The sequence below is a fragment of the Betta splendens genome, chromosome 15, assembly GCF_900634795.4.
Source record: "Betta splendens chromosome 15, fBetSpl5.4, whole genome shotgun sequence".
NCBI lineage: Eukaryota > Metazoa > Chordata > Actinopteri > Anabantiformes > Osphronemidae > Betta > Betta splendens.
In genome coordinates, this window is record NC_040895.2 from 9,726,831 (window position 1) to 9,751,959 (window position 25,129).

The following is a 25,129-nucleotide window of genomic DNA, read 5'->3' on the forward strand; positions in this document are numbered from 1 at the left end:
TGATGTCTACCATTTTTGCAATGCTTTTTCTTATTGGAAACTACACATACACTTTGGTAAAATATAGTATGATTCTTCATAGAGAAACTTAGTGGTGAAAATTATTGAAATTAACCGTATTAGTACATGATTTTAATAGTACAAAAAAATGTTGAAGTGAAGCTGATGAATCTCAGACTTCAGTTTTAACAACAACCGAGTGGTTTGTGTGCATCCGGGCTCTTCTCCTGATGTTACCATAACAATAGGCTCCTTCATGAGCCTACACTTGATTGGGCCAGCACCATTGTTGGCCTGTGCTTCATCCTAACAAACAATGGCTGCTCAGCCAGAGACACTGTAATAATAGAAACCTGATTAACAATCACAGTTAAATAGTATGAACCTTTGGTTCTTGCTCTTATTAGGACCCAGACCACAGTTTGTTGAATGGTTTTAGATATAACAACCACAGCAGTCTTATGTTTTAAACCTTTTGAGTTAGTTATAGACTTATACATTTTTAGCCATATATTTTTTTTCTTTTGAACATTTCTGCTTACTTTTGTTCACAGAAATAAGGCTCAAAATTTGTAATAACTGAACTCTGAATATAGAATAAATCTATTTATACTAAATTAAATTGAGATCAACGTTCCTATTAGTTTCAGAACAGAGGTTTAAAATGAACTATCGCATGGTAACATTATGTTCTGCCCTGTATAGGTAATAAATGACTCTCTCCTGCCTACAGTTTCTGACAGCTGGCAAAAGGGAATAATAGAAATTATACAAATGATGTTCTATAAAAAGGTGAAAATCACACAACACAAAAGCCTGGGTGCATTTGAGGGGCCGACCAACGTTTGTTGAGGGTGAAGACGCGTAACTGTGCTGAGTGGTGCGTGATCCCCCAACAGCTGCTGTAAACACAGGACACGTGACCAGCAGCGTTGCCTGTCAGGGGCTTTGCAGCAGCGGGACGAATGACGGCTGAGTTAGAGGAAGTTACTGGGGGCAGCTGTGCTGCTATGTAATCTTACACGAGTTTGGTAGCGCTTCGCGGAACGAGAGAGGTGAGACATGACTGTACGTAAGTATATATTTGTGAACGTACAAATTGCACGCGCTGGAGCCGACGCGCGAGGGTGTGGGCGTTCTTGTTGCCGCCTTGCTCTCAGGATACCAACAAACTTGGTATCTAAGGCCTGTGCTAACGCTAACAAGCTAGCGTGTATGACAACTTTAGCATCGCGGTACGCGAGCGTTTCTTCACTTTGTGCAACGCAATTCGGCAATTCCGGCTTGCGTGGTAGTTGATACAAACGTTTGTTGTATCACCAGCTGCACGGTTTTTACTGGGGAGGTAATTTGCGTGGCAACCCCCTCCACAGGTTATCGCTAGCTTGCTAATGTGATCGCGCTCTGTAGCGGATTGTTGTTAGCCATCCTGCAACGTTAGCATGCTAACTAGCGAGCTCATCGTTGGCGAGACCTAGCCACACATGCTCCGCGTTTCATATAGGCATTAAAGTTAATTTTCTAAAATTAGAAGAACCCTCCCAAAAGGCTGAAGCAGCGTGTTTCACGTTAAAGCGGGAGTGAGTTAATGCACTGCTCAGTTCTGGCCCTCAGGTTGTGTAGTTTTTTTACAGAACTACATGCTCGGCGCTAGCTGGCGGGCCATTCATATCAGCCGCACTATATCTAAGTTTGATGCAGTAGTAGTTTCTACTAGTTCTAACGTTACCCACACATAAATACATATACACGAATTTAAATACCGAGTGTTGTCCGTACGCTTTGTATACACAGCTTTTCAGACACGTAAACATTAATGGCCGACGTCAACGAGCAACACTGTGATGCTAGCGTAACGGTAAAGTAGCAGGGCAGCAACCAGTGAAGTATTTACAGCTGATGGGGTTTTAATGTAAAGCAGCAAGTAAATAATGTCGAATAGCATCTCCGATCTAATCATCGGAGCACACGATAAGAGAACTTATTGACAAATCCCAACGTTTAGAACTATCATCGTGTCCGCTTGGTCGTGACAGTCGTCCTTTGCCAGGTCACTGAAGCCACGTCTGTGTTGTTTTGATATAGGAAGGCGGCAGCATTCATGGACATTGTGGACACCCTTAACCATTTAATACCGAGTGACCAGCTGGATGACTCCCTGATAATAGGCCAAAACCTGGAATGTGAAGCCAGCAATGAAGTAGGGGCTGGAACTGGACTGGAGGAAGATTCGCTAAAGAACATGCTTAGTGACAAAGATCCCATGTTTGGTTGTGCAGGCTCCCAGTTTAATCTGCTGGGCAAGGAGGACTCCTCTTTTAAGATTCCTGGGGCAGCAGGTATGTGAACAGACAAAACTGATCTGTTATCTGTTAAGATGCCAGCTACTGGCGTTAAACACTAATGTATTCTAGTAGTAAGATGTGACATCATAGAACTGTTAAAGTGGTGAGATTAAGTTCTAACTATCCTCTAACAACTCTGTGATAGCTTGATCAGTTTAACATGTAACAGATGATGCAAATGGGCTCTTTATCGATTCCCCATAATATTTGTTTGACTGGTATTAAATATTTTCTATAGTATGTATGAGTTACTGTACAGCAGAGATCCAGCATAGTGCTTTGTATATGATTTGCCTGTTTAATAGTATATAAACTTTGTTTATTTATTTGATTTGTATGTTAATTGGCTATTTTTGGCAGGTCTCAGTGAAGGCGCAGGATCCACTAGCCTTAACAGTGAAATGACAGTTGCTCAGACCGCACCAGTCAAGCGACCTGTTGGTAGGCCAAGGAAGCGTCCACAGAATTTAGAACCGGGTAAGCTTGTGCTCATTAGTGTTCCCTTAGTGACCATATCTTTCAGTTCAATTACAGGTGGTGTGACTAATTTTTCTGTGTTCATGTACTTCTTGTTGTCAGCTGGTAGTAGTGCTCCACAACCTGCCAAAACATCCACCAATGTCATAGTCCGAGGACGACCGGGAAGGAAACCAGCCAACAGACTACAGAAGTCATTTCTCATTGAAAAAGGAGTTAAAGGTGCTCAGTTGAAGAAGGAATTAACTCTGGGAGGGCGTGTAAATGTTAATAACCTTGATGGCGGATTATGGCTTAATCCCACGGTTGTGTTGAGACGACTGACCGTAACAATTGGAGGATTCAGGATTGAGCTGCTTCCAGGACCCTCTTACACAGAAAGTGTTAGTACAAGCCAGTCTGAATGCCTCGATGGTGGCATTGCACATGGTGGGGAAATAAGTTTTACCATGTTGTCGGATGATGCTACCAATGTACAGAATCCCACACCAGAGAATAATGCAGGAACAAATGTAGACACCAGCTCTGCTAATGATGCAGCTCTGGGCCCGTATGTGAATCCTAATGATGTCCAGACCTCCAATGGAACATTAACAGAGGTCCCTACCGTGCAAGAATCAAATAAGAGTGACAGTCCTGAAAAGGAAAAACCCGCCATTAAAGAAACAGATGGCATAAAACAAGCACAAAATAATGAGAAGGCCATAACTACTACTATTACTACTACTACTACTAATACTACTACTACTAGTAATAAGAATGGTGGTAAAGAAAAACAACAGGTGGTGGCCAAAAATGTACCGAAGTCCAAAGAAGGTCAGTTTTCAAACAAGAGTAAGGACATTTCAAACAAACCAGGCAGCATGACTAAGGAACACCATATGTCCCAAAACCCGCAATCTAAAGTCATCCAAAGAGGAGACCTGCACAAATCTCTGAAAGAAAGAAAAAACATCTCACCACTGAAAAGACCAGCAGAAAACACCCCAAGTGTCCATGATAATAAAGTACAAAAGGTGCAGGGCACAGGAGATGTTAAAGCAAAGTCAAAGTTACCAAGTACACCTAGCTCATTAGTGAAGAAGACAGCATCATCTTGCAACAGAGTTGGAGATCTGAGTCCAATGAAACCATCTCATCCCCACAACAGCTCCAAAATTGAGTCTGCCCAACCAACAAACAGCTGCCCAGGGAATCCCTCAAAACCACAAGAAGAGGGAGGGCTGGAAAAGCCCAAAGTGAAAAAGCCTGAAAAGCTCCTTCAGAGACAGAAAAGTAAAGGTTCAAGAAGCATCTCTGTGGATGAGCCGCAGCTGTTTATTCCAGATAACGCTCCTGTTGTGAAGAAGGAAATAGCTGAGGATCAATGTGCTAGCAGCGAGATGGTATGGGATGGAAATAACTGCTGTGGGCTTTGCAAGAAACACCACAACAACATGTAAGTGTTGCTTTTCACTAAAATATAAGAACGGGTGCTGCATTTTTCTGTTTTACACAGAAAAGTCTTAAGTTATGTGGAATATGATGGTGTCTGTGCCTGTTTGCTGTTCATACAGACAATTTAAAGATACATAAACTTAATTGTACACTTATAAAGTAACTAGAACAGAACTAGACATTTATTTAGACATGGATTATTAAACACTGACAACATTGAGCAATATGTGACAGATAAAATCGAGATGTGGGAAAACACATTTGGTGTCACTAAATATAAATTTAATTTATTGAACTCTGCACTTGGAATAAAACAAGCTTCAGAGCATTAGTGTTGGTAAAGACACATTTAATACCATCTGTCCTTGTATTCAAGGTTCATGGTTGGCTGTGGTCGCTGTGATGACTGGTTCCACGGTGACTGTGTTGGGCTTGACCTGACAAAAGTACGTGAAATGGAGGAGGAGGACCAGATGTACGTGTGCTTGAAGTGCTGTGAGGAGGAAAGCAAAAAGGTGGAGCCTGAGACCCCGAGCACGCCCAAACCAGAAGATCCAGTAAAGATAGAGGTACAGGATCATAAACTGTCCCCCAAGCCCAGACCTGGACCCTCCCAGACACTCCCGTCAGGAGGGGTCAGACCAGTAAGAAAAGTAAGCAGTGCAGTTATGACTTAGTACATAAACAAACAGCTTTATTGTATTAAGTATATTACATATATAAAGGAAATATTATTTGTTCCCCCAGCTAATTCATCCTCTGATATTAATCATAGCCAGTGTTACCACTATACAAGGGTTTGTTGTCTTTTTGTTTTTACTCTGGTTTGCACAGTGGCGTGTGGTTGACATGGTTTAATACACTTGCACATACTCACTTTATTTTACTTTTAACCTTGGTTTGGTGAGTGGGGGTGGTTACAAAATGCCATGTGATTATTTTCACCTTTACATTTTTAAAATTTTCTGTTTTAATGGCCAATAGTAATTTTAGTAGCGTGACTAATATGCTTTTTTTTGCAATTTTCATGATACACAGGACTCTGACAGAAAGCAGTCGACAGATGTCAAAGAACCAGCTCATCAATCAGGTATTTTAAGGGTTCATAGTGTCTAAAATGTATTTATACATATTGAGATCAGTGGCCACAAAACCAGCTTCAAACTTTCTAAAATGTGTAGTTTCAGCATAATCCTGTTGCTGAATATATTTTATTGTGGCTGTGTGCATTGCATGACAAAAGGGAGGATAAATTCATGACATCTGCCTCCATTTCTTATCTTTTTACTTTCTAATTAGACATATTTTATATAACTTGTCGCAGATTGCTCCCATCTGCTCACTGTCACCCCGTCCTCCCTCACAGGCACTCATCTGAAACAAGAGACGAGAAGTAAAACTCCTTCTTCAGTTTCAAAAAAACCTGTGTCCGTGGAAGCAATCAGGCGAAGCGTGCGTGATTCTCTGAAAGAAATCCTTGTACAGAGGTAAGAAAGTAAACAAAAAAGCAGTTACACTGAAATGTTGTTTCATACTAGTTAGTGTTTCTTTTAAATAAACGTGATAAATCACATGACGATTTCTCCATTTTAGGTTGAAGGATTCTGATTTGAAAATCTCAGTGGAGAGGGCCTCTGAAGTTGCCAAGAAGACAGAGAGAGAGCTTTTTCACTTATATAAGGACACTGACAATAAATACAAGAACAAGTATAGAAGCTTAATGTTTAACCTCAAAGATACTAAAAACAACGTAAGTACTGTTTGTCCATTGGTAACACAAATATGCTTTATGGGCTTAATCTTGATTTTGTTTTAATACTGCATTTAGGTGCTCTTTAAGAGGGTCCTCAAAGGGGAAATTTCCCCAGCTAACCTAATTCGCCTGAGTCCGGAGGAACTGGCCTCCAAAGAATTGGCTGCTTGGCGACAAAGGGAGAACCGCCATGTAGGTAACCCTGTAGTTCCTAAGGATTTATTGCTTTTATTCACTGTTGACTCAGTAATTTGTGCAGCAGTTCCGCTGGTCTGCTAAAGGATGTGTGCTGTTTTTGTTGGGTTCCTAAATACATGGTTGAATTTTGTAATTAAGTATTTGTTTACCCTACAGACGATTGAAATGATTGAAAAAGAGCAGAGAGAGGCTGAGAGACGGCCGATCACCAAGATCACGCACAAGGGTGAGATTGAAATTGAAAGCCAGGAGCCAGTGAAAGCACCTGAGCCTTTAGAGGTAAGGAACACTTTAAACATCATATTTACACTTTCTAGGTAAGACGCAGTGTGTCTACTTAGCTCCTTGCACATGTTTTTCAGGTTGAGCCCCCTCCCAGGGCAACAGAAGTATCAGCAGAACCTCCAAAACCCCCAGAGAAGAAAGCAGAGAATGCCAGTACAGATAAAGACACTACCAGCCAACACAAGACTCACTTATTCGACCTACACTGCAAAATCTGCACAGGTAAACCTGAACATCCTTTTTCTCCAATATGGCTATTACTTACTTAGCTACCACAGCTGTTAAATTTTTTTTATGTACAAGGTCGTATGGCTCCCCCTGTGGAGGAGGCGCCGACCAAAGTGGTCAAAGTTGCTACCACAGTTATCCGGCGACAGTCCACTAAACCAGAGGAGATAAAAAGTACAACCCCATCTGCCACAGAGGATGAACTTCACCTGACTGTTTTAGAGGAGAGCTTCCGAAATGCTCAGCCAGGATACGAAGGAAGGCAAGTGGTTCTGTCTGTCTGTCTGTCTCTCTCTCTCTCTCTCTCTCTCTCTGTCTGTCTGTCTGTCTGTCTGTCTGTCTGTCTGTGTTGTGCATCACGTATTTTTGCAGCTTTGCTTCATTGCTGTTCTGTTGGTCACAGGTCGGATCACACAGCTGGAAGAGATGAAGAGACAGCGTTCCTTTCCAACCTGAAGTGCCTGTGGCGAGGTTTCATTCATATGCACTCTGTGGCAAAGCTAGTAACAAAAGCCTTTCCTGTGTCAGGCATTTTAGACAACTTGTGTGAGGTAAAGTACGCACAGTTTACCATATTTAGTTTGAACAGCTGTTGAAATTTATTTTAGTGATAATGATTTCATCTTTTTTCTTTTCAATAGGACCTTCCAGACAGCATTCAGGTTGGTGGGAGGATCAGTCCACAAACTGTCTGGGACTACTTGGAGAAGATTCGTGCTACTGGAACAAAAGTGAGGGTTTATTATTTTATATATTTATTAAACCTCTACACGGATGAATGCTTTTACTGACACATACTTTTCTTTTATTTAAGGAGGTGTGTCTGATTCGCTTCTCCCCTGAGACAGAGGAAGATGAGATCTCCTATACTCTTCTTTATGCCTACTTCAGTAGTCGTAAGCGTTTTGGGGTTGTGTCCAACAACCTAAAGCAAGTAAAGGACATGTATTTAATTCCTTTGAGTGCCACGGAAAAGGTTCCACATCAGCTTGTTCCCTTTGATGGACCAGGTAATCATGTCTTTCATTAATCTCCTCATTAATTTAAGCAAATATTTTTATTATATAATTTAAAATTTAATTCATGTTCTGACAGGTTTAGAGAGTAATCGTGCCAACCTCCTGCTTGGACTCATAATTCGTCAGAGACCCAAAAGGGATTTTCTTTCTGTTGATGTGAACGAACCTGCAAAGATTATACCTGAAATCAAGCCCATTACTGTTGCTACAAAAGAAACCAGAGGGAAAGAAGAGGAGAAATTCTTCCTTTCTTCCTTGACTACTGTGCATGTAAAAGAGAAGGACAAACCACTTAACACTACTGAACAAGTCAGCGAGCCTGTTACAGAGTCTCCTGAAGAACCATCTGCACCAGAGGAGACTAGCAGTCAAGAGTCACAAAAACCCCTCCGCTTTCTTCCAGGTGTATTAGTAGGCTGGGGCGGGGAATTACCCCCTCTGCCAGATGTGGGAGGGAAACCTGTAATAACAGCAGACGACACCCCGAAGACCCAAACACCTTTGAAAATTGAAGCATCAAACTCGAAAAGTCCAACAGCTGCAGCACCGCGAGAGCGTTTTGTCATCAAGAAAAAAGAAGCAAAACCTACTAAAGCTGAACCAGAGCTTTCCAGCCTGACTGATACATCTGCCGCGAACAGCTCATCAGGAAAAGATGCTGCAGTGGTGACCCATGGTGTGCCCCTCTCTCTGAAAGATAAGCCTCCAAATGTATCGACTGAAGCATTCCTGGAAAGCCTGACAACAGCTCCGTGTGGGAGTGAGACTAGCATCACTGCCTCGGCAAACAAAGGGGAAGTCTGCCCTTTGTCTGAAACCGAAAAAGAAATGTCTGAAGGGGAATCTCTGTTGCTGTCAACACCCCAAGCTCCTTCAGATAATACTAGTAGCTCAAAACCTCCTTTAAGTGGAATACTGAAAAAATCCTCAGCATATTCCAGTGTGAATGAAGACAAATCAGCCGTGCTACAAAAGGATAAAGCCAACCATCCACCTCCTCCCAGTCCCAAACCTGTTCCAGCATTGAGCAGCACTAGGAACGATCCGCTCACACCGTTTCACCAATATCTACAGCTTCCTCAGACCAAGAACAAACCAGAGGAACAAAACCAAACCGATGCTCAGCTGTCCTCCAGTGGTAAAGACGACTTTGACTCCCAACCCGGTGCAGTATTAACTCCCAGCACATCTCCTCCAAATGAGCAGGGACCACAAGCAGCACCAGCACAGTCAGTATACATCGGTGCAGCATCTCTCCCACTGCAACAGCCTCAGGTACCTGGCAGCTACAATTGCCCTACTGGTCCTACTCCTGATACTTTCACCACCCCACTCAGCCTTGATCAGAATCATAGCACCCCGTGGGCTCAGGATAGCACTTCAGACGCTCTTGCTATGCTTCAGTCACAGTACTCTGACAGTTGCCCTCCGCCATCTGACCAAACTTCATCTGTGGCCAAAGACTACAAGCGTGCCGAGGAGAGATACAGCGATCCGTGGGACAGGCCACGTAGCGCGGATGACAGAGATCACCAAAGGAGACACAGTCATCACAGGGACTCCCATCACGGGAAGAAGAGCCGACACCACGACCGGGAGCGAGAGAAGAAGCACGATCGCAGCTCTGACGACAAGTACAGAGAGAGGAGCAGGCACCACGGACACTCAGAGGACCGCTATGGTGAGAAGAGGAAAGAAAGGCACTATAGTGATGACTACAGCGGCCGCCACAAGGAGAAACATAGACACAGACGGGACTCGGACTATGAGAACGGGCGGAAAAACTCAAAAGACGATTACTCGTAGGGAGTTTTTTTTTTATTGGTGAGTAAATGCAGGGTTCAGAGAAAGACTATTAGCTTGTCCAGTGGCTGGTTTAAACCCCGTTGGCTGCGATGGCTGCTGGTGGAATCTTTTATTGTTTTATACACCGGTCTGAAGATTGTCTGCCGTTTCATTTTAAACGTTTAACTCATTTTATTCACAATACAGCCAAAATGGAATATCATTTCAATGGAGTTATGAAGATTATCATTATGCTCTCTTTGGTCTAAGAAGAATTTAAAATGGAAACATTTTCTAAATTTCATGATTTTATTGTACCTGTGATTTCATAGTGGGCTTCTATGGACAACACTAAACTATTTGGCAGGAAGCTAAATTTAAATACATAACTTGGACAAAGGTTACAGTACAGAAGCAACAGCAGCTATGATTTCTTTTCTGCTGAATTTCTTTTAAATTCCTAAAATATTTTATAATCTTCTATTGAAAAATGTACATTTTGGCTTATAATATACATTAGAGATGAAGTGTGCCTTTGCACTGTGTTCATGTACAGTTCGTAATAAATCTAATCTTTTTTATTGTTGATCATAAAAAACAACTTTTAATTTCTTTGGAAATATATTAAAGGTAAACAATCTGGATCTGCACTGTGCTATTACAATGATTTTATACACGCAGGTGTTTGCCAAGAAGTCACACGAACAGTAGGAGAACTCAGCCTTTATTACATGACATTATTGAAATGTATTCACACCTTCTCTAACCTGAGACACATAGTAGCAATTAGCAATTCTGCCCTTTTAAGAATTGGACGAATTGAAATCTAAGTGTTACACAGTTCATGTTTAAAATTTAGTTTTCTGCTTAGACATCGGAAGTTACAGTTATACTATTCACTGCCATCAAAAACATTAAAACCCTCGCTGTTCTTGAGAAACATCAGCGGCTTTGTATCATCAAACAAATAAACATTTCTGAGATCTCCTTCAAAGCCCTTTGAAAACAACTCCGACGTCACAACAGAGACATTTCTGTATAATTCAAACCCTCCAAAATAAAGCTGACCCCCGTAGTTTAAGGCCACGTACCGCTCAAACGGATCCACGTCTTCGAAGACGATCCTCCTACCGTTCAGCCACACCTGAACAACTGTGCTGTTCAGCGATATGGACACGTCGTGCCATATATCGCAGCACAATGTGAGGTTCCTGTAAGTTAATGGCAGCGAAAGTCTCTCGCCGAGATTGACTGCAATTTTGAAGTGGCTGCTCTCGAAGCCAACAGCGAGGTGGTCGTCGTCCTCGTGCTGGGCCTTTCCCAGCCACACCAGCACGCCGCCGTCTGAGCGGGCGCGGAAGCTGAAGGAAATCTTTGTGGATTTTAGGTTTCTTGTATTAAATCTTGGGTCGGAATATTTCACATAGGAGTTCCCCATGAACTTGAGCGTGTCTGTTGCTATTTTGGCGTGGCAGTGCCTCCCTCCCCACCCTAAAGGGCACATGCAGCGGTATGAGGCGGCACTAGATGGAGCGCATAATGAGCCATGCGGGCAGACGTTGTCCGCACAGCCGACGGACTGGTTGCACACTGAGCCGGTCCACGACGGCGGGCACGTACATGTGAATGAGTCACTTCCTGTCGGCCTGCAGCGACCTCCATTCTGGCACACTCTGTACCCGCAGGCTGTCCCGTCCCAGTCCCCCACGTTGGCTCCGCCCACTGCTCCCGCCTCCGTTAACTCCAGCTCGTGGCCGTTGATTAGAAGTTCCCTCAGGCCCCCGGTGAAGCCCACGGGCTCCTTCTCCGTGGCATCCGTGGACACCGCGCTCAGAGTGGACACGCCGCCAACGAAAATATCAGTAGCGGCGTCGAGTGTGGTCATGCCCTCGGTCGCGTTCTCTTTGACCTCCTCATCATCCAGACTGAGGAAGCCTCGGTGACCAACCCGCCCGGCCCTCACCGTGTGCCAGGTGCTGCCGCGCGTGTTCACCCGCTGAGCCGACTGCAGGACATGGAGACCATCCCCCAGGTTAAACCGCAGCTGGACAAACCCGGAGGTCAAGGAGAGGCAGAGGAAGTCTCCTGCAGGACAGAAACAGCACGTCTCAAAGCCATGTTGGACCCAGTGGCTTCAGAGGACAATGACCACCCTAGTTATTGCACAGTGAACCTAACACTTAGATGGCTTAATTAGAAAGTCGTCCCTCACCAGCTCTGGCACTGAGGTGCTGTGCCGTGTAAACAAGGATGCCATCTGCTGACAAAGGCTGGAACTGCAGCTGTACAACAGTCCTGTGTCTCATCCTCACAAGTGGGAATGACATCCATGAGGACTGGTTCCCGCTGAAGAACGGATCAGTGATGGTAACGGCTGAACACGAACACACACACACACACACACACACACACACACACACACACACACACACACACACACACACACACACACACACACACACACACACACACACACACACACACACACAATGCAGCGATTAAACAGGTGAATCGTGAAGGTCTTACTCTCACACCACAGTGTTTGTGACGATGCAGTGACGTCACCTTTCTCGCAGTGGAGCCCTGCAGTTCCCAGGGGACACTGGCAGGTATACCCGCTCGGTAGCGGGATGCAGGTGGAGCCGCGGGCGCAGCGAGGCGGAGGCCTGTGCTCGGCGTCGCACACAGACACGGTCTCTGAGCAGAGCGCTCCTTTCCATCCAAATGGGCACTGGCAACTGCAGACGGACACAGTCAGACACCGTGACGAGCTTTGCAGACGCTCGTTTCCTTTCACCGTACTTGCGCGGCGTTAAAGCCCCTGTAGCGTTATGCCTCTGCAGTCACAACACATTTGGGTCCGCGCCGCATTCAGAGCAACGGTGAAATTCCTGCACGTAAGCGGGACAGCGATTCTCAGCGGCGCCGCTCCCTCCACTTACTACACAGACGAGCCGGAGTCCACGCACGTCCCCCCGTTGCTGCAGCGAACATGAGCGCACGGCGTGACTCCACACTGGCCCACGCTGCGCCCGAAGTCCGGCCGGCCCAGCGGCTGGAACTTCCCGTCTCGCCTTGTGCGGAACTGCACGTCGAAAATGCACCCTGCGCAAAGAGAGGACGGTTGTTTAACAGCGTGATGGTCAGATCTCTGCAGCGCGTTCACGTCCAACTCCTTGTTTTCATCGTCCAAGTTCTTCCCCTTCTGTCGCTCTGCAGCTCCCTCGTCATATTTGCATTTCGCTCTCGTAATTCAATTTTATCAAGACAATATTTGCTTTGGCCTGTACCTGCGGAGCACAGGGCCCTCCATAAATACGAGGCCCGAGCACAGGCCTGCTAGTCATCTGCACACGGGCTCCCTTCGCTCTGCTGCATTAGTCACTGGCATAAACAGGATGCAGGGGAAATGTCATGCTCGCTCATGAATATTCATGACATGATGCCGTCTACTTGGCAGACTCAAGTGACGGTTGCGGCGCTGCAAACATAGGCCGCTGAAAAGCCAAGCAGATTCCCGAGGAAGATTTTGAATGTTGGTTTATTTTTGTTTCAGCTACACACACACGGAGACTTGTAAGAAATCCAAGAAAACCTGGGGAGATAAATCTGGCAATTATACATTTCAGAAATTTGCAGAAATCTGTCACATTGTTTTAGGGTGATGTTTTCTGCCGAGTCCCCACGGCGAGCTTTTGAAAAATGGGGGAAAAAAAGAGACTCGGGTTCAAAAAGAAATGACCCTCAAGATGTTTTAGCAGCTCTGATAAAAAAAAGTACATCAAAGCAGAGTTTTAAAAGCGAGCCTGACACACACACACACACACACACACACACACACACACACACACACACACACACACACACACACACACACACACACACACACACACACACACACACACACACACACACACACCTTGGTTTTCTGCTGCCTCCTCTGCCACCTTTCCACAGGGGAGTGTGGATCTGTTGATAACTGGGAGTGAAGTGCATTATCAGTGTGTTCACTGCCAGCCATCATGATTAGGGCTCGAGGAAGGTCACACAGATCTGATTAGACGCTCATGAGTTCTCATTACATCCTGAGCAGGAAGGTTATGGTTCCACCAGTGTCGCCTGGCTCAGGTAGTGCTAACCAATCCTGGGGACCACGGGAGCCCGATGCGGCGAGGGCAAAACGGATGCTCGAATCCGGCTGATCTGATTTTTCTGTTTATTCGGTCGCCAGAGAAATTAATTATACGATGATAAAGAGAAAATTGCCCCAGTCTTCGTACATAAAACGCTCTTGTTTACCTCAAATGAATCTGCCATGACATTTTAGAATATCAAGCTTCATCACGGTGGCGCAGACACTGTTGAATATAGTTATGATGATATTCATGGATGTTGTCATCATTACGGTTCTGGCAATTTTCCTCTACGGCGACGCACATCAGCAGGCACAGAGGATTCCTGCACAGGGTGACCGGAGAGAAAGCATAAACGACGCCGATGATGATGACGAAGATGATTTGTCTGGAAACCCTGTTCGTGGGACTTATTGGCCCTGAATGGATTTGCACACGTCGCTAAATTGTACAGCGTGTGAAGTGATTAAAGGGTGCAGATACAATCAAGCTCAAAGCCGGACTGGCCTTAAACAACGGTTCCTCCCCCTTTCACACCCCCCCTTCTTATAAACAGACAGAGGTCCTGAGAGGAGCTCTGAGCTCCACTGCTCGCGCTGCAGAGAGGAGCATTGGCTTCTAATAGAGCCGTAGCATTCTTACCCTGAAAGCCGTGACGGAACCTGGAGCCAGCTGGCAGCAGTTCAGGGGTGTACTCATTATATCCACCTACAAAGAGCCGGTTGAAAACATTGAGGCCCACCAGGGGTCCTGGAGACGAACCCGTCCTGTTACGTTGTCCGTCAACCTGAGAAACGCAGGAGAGTCTCAACACTGGAGCTGGACGAGCACGAGTCACTTAAAACATTTGGTGAAAAAATGATGACCTTCACAGCAACAAAATACAGTTAACATTTAATGTTTCTTCACATCTGTGCATCATGTCGATTCACCTTCAACCAGCCGCTTCTCCTGGACCGTCCGAACGTGACGGTGTGAATGCCGGGCCGGGGCTCCAGTGGATCACTGACCATGGTGGCCACACCTGAGCCGAGGTTGAACCTGTGCACCACTCTGCCGTTCTTCAGCCCCAGGACCAGGAAGTCGTCTCCGTCGCTGCCTGAGAAACGCACCACGGCCTTTTAGCGCAACCAACCCCTAATCGATCCTGCTTTTGAAAGTATGACGTGCGATCGCGTTTTGATCAATGGGACCGACGAGCGAGTTCTGCGTCCGTCCTTGCTGATATGATCAAAGTTGCTGCTTCATTAAACCAATTATCACGCTCATATCTCATCTATTCTCATATCGTGCCTTTGAATTGTGCTGTTTCCAGACACGCTGCTTATTCTGCTCACAAGCGCTTCATTATTCATTTTGCTCCTGTTTTGTTGTGCCTCCACCTTGATGAATTGTACTCTCCAGAGAAAACTAGCGCTGAAGACTCAATGTCTCGTGTCCTCCTTCCTTCTGTCTTTTGATGAACTATGCCGGTGACAATGACACGGCGGTTACCTGCGAACAAATCTGACCCCATGGAAGGAAGATCCTAATTTAATGTGGCGGCTGCTGACAGCGACGCAACGTCCGTTTAATGCAATTATGGCTAATTCTTTTGAGATGTTTGGCTCACGTGCCTCGTTTTATCTCAGCAGAGCCGACCTGCTCCTTTTGAAAAGTCAGGAACAATAACAGTTATGCTGGAAATCAGCTAATTGCTGGACTGCAGGAAGACTCGTTATGAACGTCTCAAAATCTGCCAGGAAAGAAAATCCTTAGGGTTTCGTCTTGATTAGAAGGCTCTCAGAGGAGAGTTGAAGTTTATTAGATAGCGCATTAGCATACACAGTGGGCGAAACCCCTCAAAATGGCAACAGAGCTTGCTTTAAAAACCTTAATGAAGTTTGACAGCTGAAATCTAACCAAGCAGTCGTCTCAGAGTTGTTTTCCACTCCTCATTTGACCGTAAGAATGATTTCCCATTACTTTCTGCCGCGCGCGTCACGACTGAGCTCACCTCGTCCTTTATGCCCAGCGAACAGGATCAGGTTGTCTCTCACGGCAGATGAACTGTTGGCGAGAGTGAACTTCAGTGTGAACTGGTAGAAGACGCCGAGGCTGGGGACGGAGGAGTGAGCCACAAAGGAGGTGTAGCCGAACTCATCGCTTCCACTGAATCTGGCGCGGGACACGCTGATGGCTGCAGAACAAACACATTGGTGTGTGAAGATGTGACTCGCTCAAGCTGGTGTGTGTGTGTGTGTGTGTGTGTGGGGCAGTACTCTTCTGCACTGACGGCCAAAAGATGGCACTATTGCTACACACCAGTCACCAGAGCTCAGTGCAATAGTTTCTTTTCTGAATGCTATTAGATGATGACCTGTTTTCAAATACTATCACCTCCTCAGTCCTATTCTATTTTCATTAGTAGCTGTTTAGGAAGGGTTCTGGCGCGCGAGCGCTGGTTCTTACCCGGCGTTCACAAGACTAGCACAATAATCCCAGCGATTCAATTACAACCGCGGGTTTGCCTATTCAGAACGCATGGCTGCCTCCATAATGCCCTCACGCGTATTCGGTCTCAACACACCCATCAGGTTGATGTTACATCGGGGACTCAACGTAAATTTCCCCACGCTCATTCTGACGCGGAGGCCGCGCGCCCTCGCCGCTGACGCCGCGCGCCCTCCCGCAGCCTCGGGCGAAGGCGAGGGGCGGCTCCGAGCTCCCTAATGCGACGGGCCTCGGCTCCGTTTGCCTGATACATTATTAATAAAGCTGCAAATGCCTCCGTTATCATCTCCAGGCTGGTGGAGGCACTTCAGCCTGGTTGTTGTGTCTCTTTCGCGTGGACACGGCGTTGCATCGGACGGATCGCGCGTGTGAAGATGTTTTGATGGTGAAGTGATTAGCATTTGCAGATTGTAGATGATCGAGACCGAGAATTACTGTAATTATTAACGCCTGGGAAAATGTAGCCCCTAAATTTTAGGCAGCGGCTGCCACAGAAGTATGAATTTCCAACTCCTGAGCTCCCAGTTTGTAGTGGTGCTATATTAGGCCTCATTATATCATGAAGCTTTAGTTTTCTACAAACCTTATTACCAGAGAAGTTGAGAATTTTCAAATGCAATAAAGACCACAATTCTGCTTGCCCTTTATTTATTCTATTTTATCTGTGAAACAAAGAAAATATTCTCAGTGTTTCACTCGGCAGCTTAATATACAATGCATATTATTTTGAAAAGATACAGGGGCTCCAGGGAAATCTGTGTGCGTGAAGGTCAAGGGTGGAAACTATTGTTCAATGTGTGTGAACTTTGTGGCTTGAGGCGACGCTGCATGAGAAACAATCAGGCTACAGCCACACAGGCTCCGAAAGTACCTGGGAAAACCATTGTCACTTAACACAGTCAGAAAAGCAATATGGAGCTACATTATGCAGGGCGGAAACCAGGAGCATCGGTTCTGTGCGAAGGCATCGAGCTCATATCAGAGGAAAGTCATTCTGCGGAGAGATGAGTCCGCGTTTCAGCCGCACGCCTAGGATGAAAACGAGCAACGGATACAAACACTTGCATCAGGGCTACTTCACATGTGTAGGGTCCTACACGTACTGGGTTGAAAGTGAACATATGCTGCCAACAAGCTACAGCTTCTCCCAGGACGTTAACTGCTATTTAAGCAGAACCGGGTCGGGACTCGTATTACATGAGCCAACGCTTCATGTCTTGCCTGGAGTCCAGCTTCTCTGGAAAGAAGGTTTCCCTGAGCTGTTTGCTTTCACGATTCCTGAAACAAAACATCCCATAATCCCATAGCATGGATGGTACAGAGATTAAAGACTGATTTTAAGAAAGTCAACCATATACCAGATATTGAGATGTGTTAAACAACCTCAGCTGCCACAGCAACACAGATGAAGTGGTCTTTGTTTTTCTTTGCCAAATCTGAAGCTGAGTCTTTCACAGGTACGACAGAAAGGTAAACCATTAATAATTCTGAGTGAAGTTTCTATTAAAGTTTCATACCCCAAACTCTTGAGGCATTCCAACATCAATAGAAGTCGCCACTCTTCCTTTCCCTCCATTTCCTGCTTGTTAATAAACTACCTTATCTATTAAAGTGCACATGGAAAGTGAAAATATTACAGAATAAACTGTTCATGTTTCCCGCTACAAAAAAAAAAAAGCCAATTATTGCGCTATCATTGGTAGAGTTCTGCTAAGAATGACATGAAGAAGAGCTCAAAAAGCCCCGAGAGACAGAAAGAAAAGGGAGGCGATGAGTTTCCACCCTGATCTTGTCGGGATTAAAATTCAAACGTCCACTCTGGAGCCTGTGTGACACCGGGAAGTTTGATTGCTTGTGTGGCACGGCTGAGCGGCTAATGTGCCAGGCCCCACGCTGCTCCTACAGCCACTCCAGTCAAACAAAGCCCCGGGTTTCTGAGAACCACGTCCTGTGAAGCCTCTTCCTTTGTTGGAAAAATATAGGCACACAACAAATGCAGCCCCCTGCTTGCGAGGAACTGCCTGGATGCGTTTAGTAAAAGCCAAACACAATAACTTCAGCTATAATCGATTTACATTTATGATAGCAGCTGTGAGACCTACAGTAAACGCTACAATGCATGGATGTTTCCATCAGATTCATTATTCTAGTTTTTAATATATGCAAACGAGCACTAAAAACCTGTGATGAATGGAGACTTAGGGAAATCTAAAATTTAATTTAACAATTCAACAGGAGGAAATTAATGGCTTAACTTCAGCTTCTGGGGACCATGAACGTCAGAAACCCCCCACCAAAAAAAATTTCACATTAATCTGTAGCAAGATTCTGACAAAGATCAAAATGAAGAACTGACCAACAGGGAGCATGCGTACTGGGTTTCGGTCCACAGGTGCAGGTCTGACCTGATTGCAGACAGGAAACAGGAAGTGATGCCGCACACGCCAGACAAGACCAACACAAACAGGCCGGCGCCTCCGAAGGCCGGAGGTCTGAACTGCATCACTTCACAGCGGGTTCAGCAGATGCTAAAAGCCCTGGAAGCGTCACCAGGCAGCTTCATATGATGCTTATGAAATAAGTTTTTATAACTTTGCTGGAGAGTGCTGCAATAAAAGGGAAAATCAGTGACCACAGGGACAGAAGTGACAACGAGCTGCTTTATTAACGTTGCCCTGCTAAGACGCACGCACGCACGCACCTGACATCTCAGGAAAAGTGACTAAAATTACAGTTGCTGGAAAATAAGATCTTCTGAACTAAGAGTCTTTGAAATATTCAGCAGTTCTACTTTGATTATCTCGCTCTATTGCTGGAGGAGGACGTTTCTGCCTTTTCAGCATTGCTTAGTTTCATTAATCCTTTTACTTAACAACAGGCTCTCATTCCACTCGCTGCTCAAGGCTCCCATTCACCAACTGTTTGCAGATCAGTGTCTTAATAAAGCCGCTAAAGCTGCACAGTATTACCGCTCCCCGTAACACTTACGCTCCTGACACAGCAGCCCCTGCCTCCCGTAGGGGCACAGGCACACCGCCTCCAGCCGCGACGTCGGGATGCACGTGGCTCCGTGGCCGCAGGGGTCGCGCTCGCAGGCGTGGAACTGGCACAGGCGGCCGGCGTGGAGCGGCGGGCACTGGCAGAACCAGTCCTCGCCGTCGCTAGACGTGTGCACACAGAGTGGGACAACATTAGGCCGCAGGTGAAAATGGGCCGTGACGTGTGCAGCAGCGCGTCCGGATGCTTTTGCAGGTTCGTAGGCCGAACGTTGGGGGAACGGAGGGAGGAGAGCGTCACCCGCCGCGTGATGCATGGAAGAGCTGAAGAGAGGTTACAAGATTCGGGTGAAACACAAGCACTTGATTCAAGGAGAAGAAGAAGAAGTTGATTCAGCAGACCACTGCAGAGGTAGAACCCCTGAAGCCACATGATGAATAAGCAGGCGTGATAGATTAGCAGCATGTCAAATAAAAAGACACAAATTGTACAAGGGTTTCTATTTTTTCCTCGACTCACATGTTTATGAATCGAAGAGACAAGAAGAGAGGGATGATCTCGCATTCAAAGCAATATCCGGGCAGGGATTTTATAAAATGTTCTAAGATGTGCTCGGCGTTGAAAGGTATAATATCAAACAGAGGAAGCATTGGTGGGGTTTCAAATCTATAAATTAATAATGTGTTGTGAGCAGCAGCACTGCAGAATGTATTTTGCTCCGTGAAAAACTGGCTTCTCGAAAATGAAATATTTACATTCTGTCACCGGAGTCAAGCATTGTTAGATAAGACTGTACCGAAGCACTAACGGATGCATGATGCAGTAAATATTTCCAGCGTATAGTTATTAACAGGCTGCTAATGTCAGTTTGGAGACACTTTAAGGCGCAATGACACACGGCTACAGACTGTCTCTGCTAATTGTGAACATAATTTTCACAACAACATTCACAGATGGAAATTGTCATGCGCCGAACAGAATTGTTGCCGTCATCAACGACAACCTGCAGGAGAAAGAATCAAATATTTAATGGAGCACCTCGTGGAGGAGACTCCATGTTTGGGTGCTTTGAGTGCTGCTAATTTGTCCCTGGCATTGTCAGTTACTGTTTGTGTTCACGTCCACACACACACACACACACACACACACACACACACACACACACACACACACACACACACACACACACACACACACACACACACACACACACACACACACACACACACACACACACACACACAGTGGATTTTCCTCCAGATGCTCCAGTTTCCTTCGATGTAGGTTCCAAGAACTGGAGGCTCTAAACTGTAGGTAGGTAGGTGTAGGTGCGAATGTGGAGTAAGTGTGAATAGGTTTGTCTGTTAGCATTTGTAATTGTTGTTTTAAATTTCTTATAATCTGTTGTATTAAATATTATCACTTTACTATTACTATGTTTCCTAATAATATCATTCAGTATTTATGTACTGTACGTTCAGGTTTCCACAGGTCGAGGTGCTGCTAACAAATTGCTAACAAATTGCTAACACACACGTTCAACGTCTATTTGAAATGATTTATGAAATGTTCATATGCTCGTAAATATTAAATGGGAAGAATCAGAGCTGTATAAATAGCCATGTCATATTCAAGTGGCAAGTCACGTGTAATTTAATGGATGATAAAGCAACAAAAAATGAATTGAAGAGTAAATAAGCGTCAAAACAGGCAGCGGGCATTTCAGACTCTAAGGTAAAGTGTAGATAAAAGCGGGAAAGGAGTATGGTTGAAAACACTTGAGTTTTAATTGCTCTAATCAAAAACTTGATGTGTGGGGTGACAAAAGGTTATTTTAATTTGCCTGAGGCAATCACTTTGATTACAAAATTGTTTTAATGTTTGCAGACTAATTTGAATATGTTCATTACAAATGCACAAAGTTACTAGCCGCCATATCTCTCGCCACCGAAAGATTACAGCACGCGCGCTGCATGAGTTATTACCGAGGCCCCGATTTTTAATCTAATAACGAATAACTGACTGGTTGGCTTCAGAAATCCTTGTCATTCAGAGCAATAGGATGCAACCCTTGCAAGATATTTAAAGAAGGTGTCTTTTTTGGACGCAAATGCCAGTCTGCATTAAGCCACATGCAGCTCACCTCCTCCTTTGTTAGAATAAAGCAACAACCAGGCTTAGTTGATGTTGTGATGAAGTGCTGCCTGGTTTGGTGTCCACTGTTGAGCTGCCAACTGGACCCACTGAGAGTCCTGGTGGACGGGAGGGGAAGTCGTTCAAAAGACAACTTGCTCCTCACTCAATTATCTGTCATCTGAATTTTAATATGAGTGAAGGGATGAGGTGGAATTTACTCATGGACTTCACCTCCAGCGGAGCTCCTGTTTGAGCAGACTGTTCGATACGTCTCTGACCTCGTCCGGGCGTCCTCGCAAACATTTCCTTGGCGGCGAAAGAAGCGCGATGTCTGTTAAGTCTCCATCACTGAGCGTTTTGAAACACGCTGCCATAGAACAGGTGACTTGATGATACTTGAATGAAAGCTGTAAAGAAAGGAGGGACGTGTTTCCCGTGTACCTGCATGCGTATAAGCGCTTCACATTTCTCCTGAAGCTCACTGAAGGTTCTTCCTCTCTGTGCTTGCGTGTGTTCACACAGATAAAGATGCTCACTCTCGTTTTTTTAGGTGAGATTTGAGCCAACATCTTAATGGACCCAACCTCTGAGAGGAGGCGGCGGACAGAAACGAGCCAATACCACCGGTGTGGCTAAAGGAGCAGACGCGCACAAAAGGAAAAGCGGCGTTCAGTGAGAAATGGTGAGCGCGCTGAGGTTTGGGTGAATAACATCATGAATAAAATAAATGATGTTTTTGTCTAGACTGCGAGACACTTTACTAAAGAGGAGCAATTCCTTTAAATGAAGATCATAATGTTTTCCTGCACAAGCCACCTGCTGATGATGCATGGCGCCTGCACACGCACACAACACTTGACTCAAAGCACTACAGAGGGTTTTTGTCTAGTGCAATTGCTTTCATGTTTCCCTTTCAGGAGATCACAGAATAATTACCGTCCTTATGTCTAATTTAGACGCTCCTATTGTCGTAATGGCATTTTTGATTTCGGAGCGGAGCTGTACTGTACATCTGCTAATTGCCTGAAATGATCACAGACTTCTCCACATTCTAATGGTGATTACAAGGTGATGGCTAAGGTTGTGATGAAGCCACAAATAAGTCATTTACATGTTCTACTACATCTACCCATCAAATACAAATATGAGGCTTGTTAAACTGTCATGATGATAGATTGAATAGTCATCAAAATAAAATATTTGAGAATCTAAATTCTTTATATTGTATAATATTGGTAAAGCAAACACTTTTTCAACAGAATAATCTAAACCAAAACACTTCTTGTTGAGTAACAAGTCATTTTAATATTTGTATATAACTTCATCTAACGGCCCTGAGGTTTTAAACATGTCTATATGTAAAAAAACGCCCTCCCACAGCTGTTTTCGATGCACTTGTCCTCCAAAGTTCAAAGACACAAATTCAGCGAACTGTAATGAGCAAGTTTTCTCAGGACACGCTCCCCAGAGATTGCAATTGCACACAGGATGATAGGATTTGTTTCTCATGGTGAATTAAAATAATTGTATCTTGGACCTTGAGTTATTTTATAGGTACTTTGAAACAAGTATAGCTGGAACTCTGATTAAGATTAAATTGGTTTCACTTTCTCTGTGAAGATCACTTGCGGGCGGGTGAAATGGAGCATCGGGAGAATTCGCCGCTAAGTGGGTGTTTGTGTGCCACCAAAGCTGGGCCGCCGCAGAACGAGCGAGGCGGCCAATTATGTCTACGCCACAATCACGTCCACTCCATCTATTTATGTGATCTGTCTGTCAATCTGCCGCTGGCACGTCTATTTAGCCAGGAAGCGCTAGCACAGCCTCTCATACGGAGCACCTCTCAGCTAATTAATGTTACATGGTGTTTGCATAATCCACACACGCAATTAACATATGAATTTTGCATGCATAAACATCAGGCACAGTCAGGTCCCATTACGCTTACATGTAACGGACAAGGTCTTCAATATGTAATGTATATAAAGCATGAACTCTGCTCCACGTGCAGCAGACTGTGTGGCTGAGCAACAGACGCAGTCAGCGCCAGTGAAACAGAACCTGAGCTCCAGGTGCAGGTTTATTCAGGCTGGCCACAGGCACACCTTCACATCGTGTGCCAATTATCCTGCGTATTTATCTATTTCTCCAATCAGCAGACGATGACACGGTGCGTTTCGTAACAGTATAAATGCAGGTGCTCACACCTCCTCCTATCAAACACTCCTTTTTGTTTAGTTTTCCTCGTGTTCTTGTTACTGTGGACAGTGGAGTGTGAATCTGTGCCTCCTGGAAACAATTTACAGTCTAATGACGACGCCTGCACGAGCTGAAGATGAGCTTTACAAACGACTCGGGCATCAGGCATCAGAAGTGGCACTGAGGAATAATAAGGGCATAGTCCCTGCTGATTGCCTTTTCACACCGATGCCACTTAAATACATAATATGTATGTATCACCCACCGACCACCGGCCATTATCCCTCTGGCTTAATATTGATATTTCTACATGCCTAAGTGAACAGAGAACCACACGAAAATGGGCCAGCGCTGAAATCACCCCACCTGAACCCACAATCAAAATCCTTATTCATCCTATTATGGTGTGGCAGCGCAATCTAGGTCGACTAACAGAATGAACAGAGTCCTGTGAACTCCCGCTGACCCCGGCTTGCCGTGCGGTTCAAGAGGGAACCGCATTAACACATATGGATCACACGGGTAATTGCGAGGCCCGCTCTTTTTTTTTTGCACATGACAGGCCAACGTGGCCGCAGCGACTCCGGACCTTAATTGGTATTCTTGGAGCCATTCATATCCCAATATTCACGGTGCCCCTTTTTCATTTCCTGTTCGATAAATGCAACTTTTAATTGATAGTGTCGCGGCACAATCAAGAGCACATTCAGGGGAGCAATTTTCTGGATTATCCAAGGTGAAAGAGCATCATATGTAGTTAATACATATCTACAAAGACAGGCAAAATTGCTGGTAAGTGGGGTGTGATGGCAGTTCGATGAGCTGCACTGGATGAAGATGAACGTATCCTCCATATGCGACCCAGCACAAGGAAAAAAGGGTTGAGAGGAATTACCTCCACTGAGTGGTCAAAACACACGACTGTAGATTTATAGAAAGATCAAAGCGGCAAAAAGACATAACAGCCTTTTAGCCAAGAAGCATTAATGTGTAAAATTAATTACTAACGTGACACCATATCACCAAATCACTCCGACATTTCTCTGCTAAACTATTTTATTGAATTTAAAGGCTTTCGAGAGCTTCAATCTCACATTATTTAGTCATGACATACATGTACGGAATGTCATTATTTTAACAGGCATTAAAATATTTTCTAATCAGTAAATATAAAAACCTTTGCATTGTGACTGACGTTCATGTGGAATCATGGTTCTGATAAAATGGTGACTCTAAGTTGTTCTAGGCTTTTCCTTAACTCTGGTTCTTTAGCTTCTTAATGCTCCACTGTGTTGAGCAGCTACGGACTGAACGTGTCTGAGCGCTGCCGGATGGGGTTTCAGAGCTGACTGGAAACGATGCTGATGCAGCACGAGGGGAACCCGTGAAGCTGTAGTAAAACCCAAGTCTAGAGCTTAAGCTCTTTCTCGCCATTACTGTGCATTTTATTCCAGGTTGCACATTTAACTCATTCGGTAAAATCAAAGACACTGGCAAAATTAAACCACAAGCTAATTAAAAAGCTTTGGCACGGGCCTGATTCTGCACCTCAATTTAGATTGTGATTTTCCTCCACAGACAAGGATATCATGATAAAATAATAACTAGACCATCTAGTGCTGCATACAGACATGGTCAGTGCTA

General features: G+C 44.9%; 2 protein-coding genes across 15 annotated transcripts in view; one reads left to right on the forward strand and one right to left on the reverse strand.

Annotated features, from left to right (window-relative positions):
- Positions 1-900: 900 nt before the first annotated feature.
- Positions 901-10,171, forward strand: phf3 (PHD finger protein 3). 6 transcript variants are annotated; one of them, XM_029175221.2, is made up of 16 exons: positions 901-1,055; positions 2,086-2,339; positions 2,706-2,822; positions 2,925-4,260; positions 4,636-4,912; positions 5,298-5,349; positions 5,626-5,746; positions 5,853-6,009; positions 6,088-6,204; positions 6,367-6,489; positions 6,573-6,717; positions 6,799-6,985; positions 7,127-7,274; positions 7,365-7,454; positions 7,538-7,733; positions 7,819-10,171. In XM_029175221.2, exons 2-16 carry the CDS (start codon positions 2,102-2,104, stop codon positions 9,546-9,548), a joined length of 5,034 nt encoding a protein of 1,677 aa, XP_029031054.1. In that variant the 5' UTR covers positions 901-1,055; positions 2,086-2,101; the 3' UTR covers positions 9,549-10,171. The 6 variants fall into 6 exon arrangements, with proteins under 6 accessions (XP_029031054.1, XP_029031055.1, XP_029031056.1 ...); XM_029175222.2 differs by having other exon boundaries at positions 922-1,068; XM_029175223.2 differs by having other exon boundaries at positions 924-1,072.
- A 63-nt stretch (positions 10,172-10,234) lies between these two features.
- Positions 10,235-25,129, reverse strand: part of eys (eyes shut homolog) — a 183,533-nt gene continuing 168,638 nt past the window's right edge. For all 9 annotated transcript variants that reach the window (XM_055502293.1, XM_055502292.1, XM_029175210.3 and 6 more), the window contains 8 exons: positions 19,142-19,314; positions 15,657-15,839; positions 14,593-14,759; positions 14,303-14,447; positions 12,470-12,632; positions 12,093-12,265; positions 11,740-11,901; positions 10,235-11,612 (listed from right to left, as the gene is read on the reverse strand). In XM_055502293.1, the coding sequence (XP_055358268.1) occupies positions 10,420-11,612; positions 11,740-11,901; positions 12,093-12,265; positions 12,470-12,632; positions 14,303-14,447; positions 14,593-14,759; positions 15,657-15,839; positions 19,142-19,314 (2,359 nt within the window). In that variant the 3' untranslated portion in view covers positions 10,235-10,419. The remainder of the gene's footprint in view (positions 11,613-11,739; positions 11,902-12,092; positions 12,266-12,469; positions 12,633-14,302; positions 14,448-14,592; positions 14,760-15,656; positions 15,840-19,141; positions 19,315-25,129) is intronic.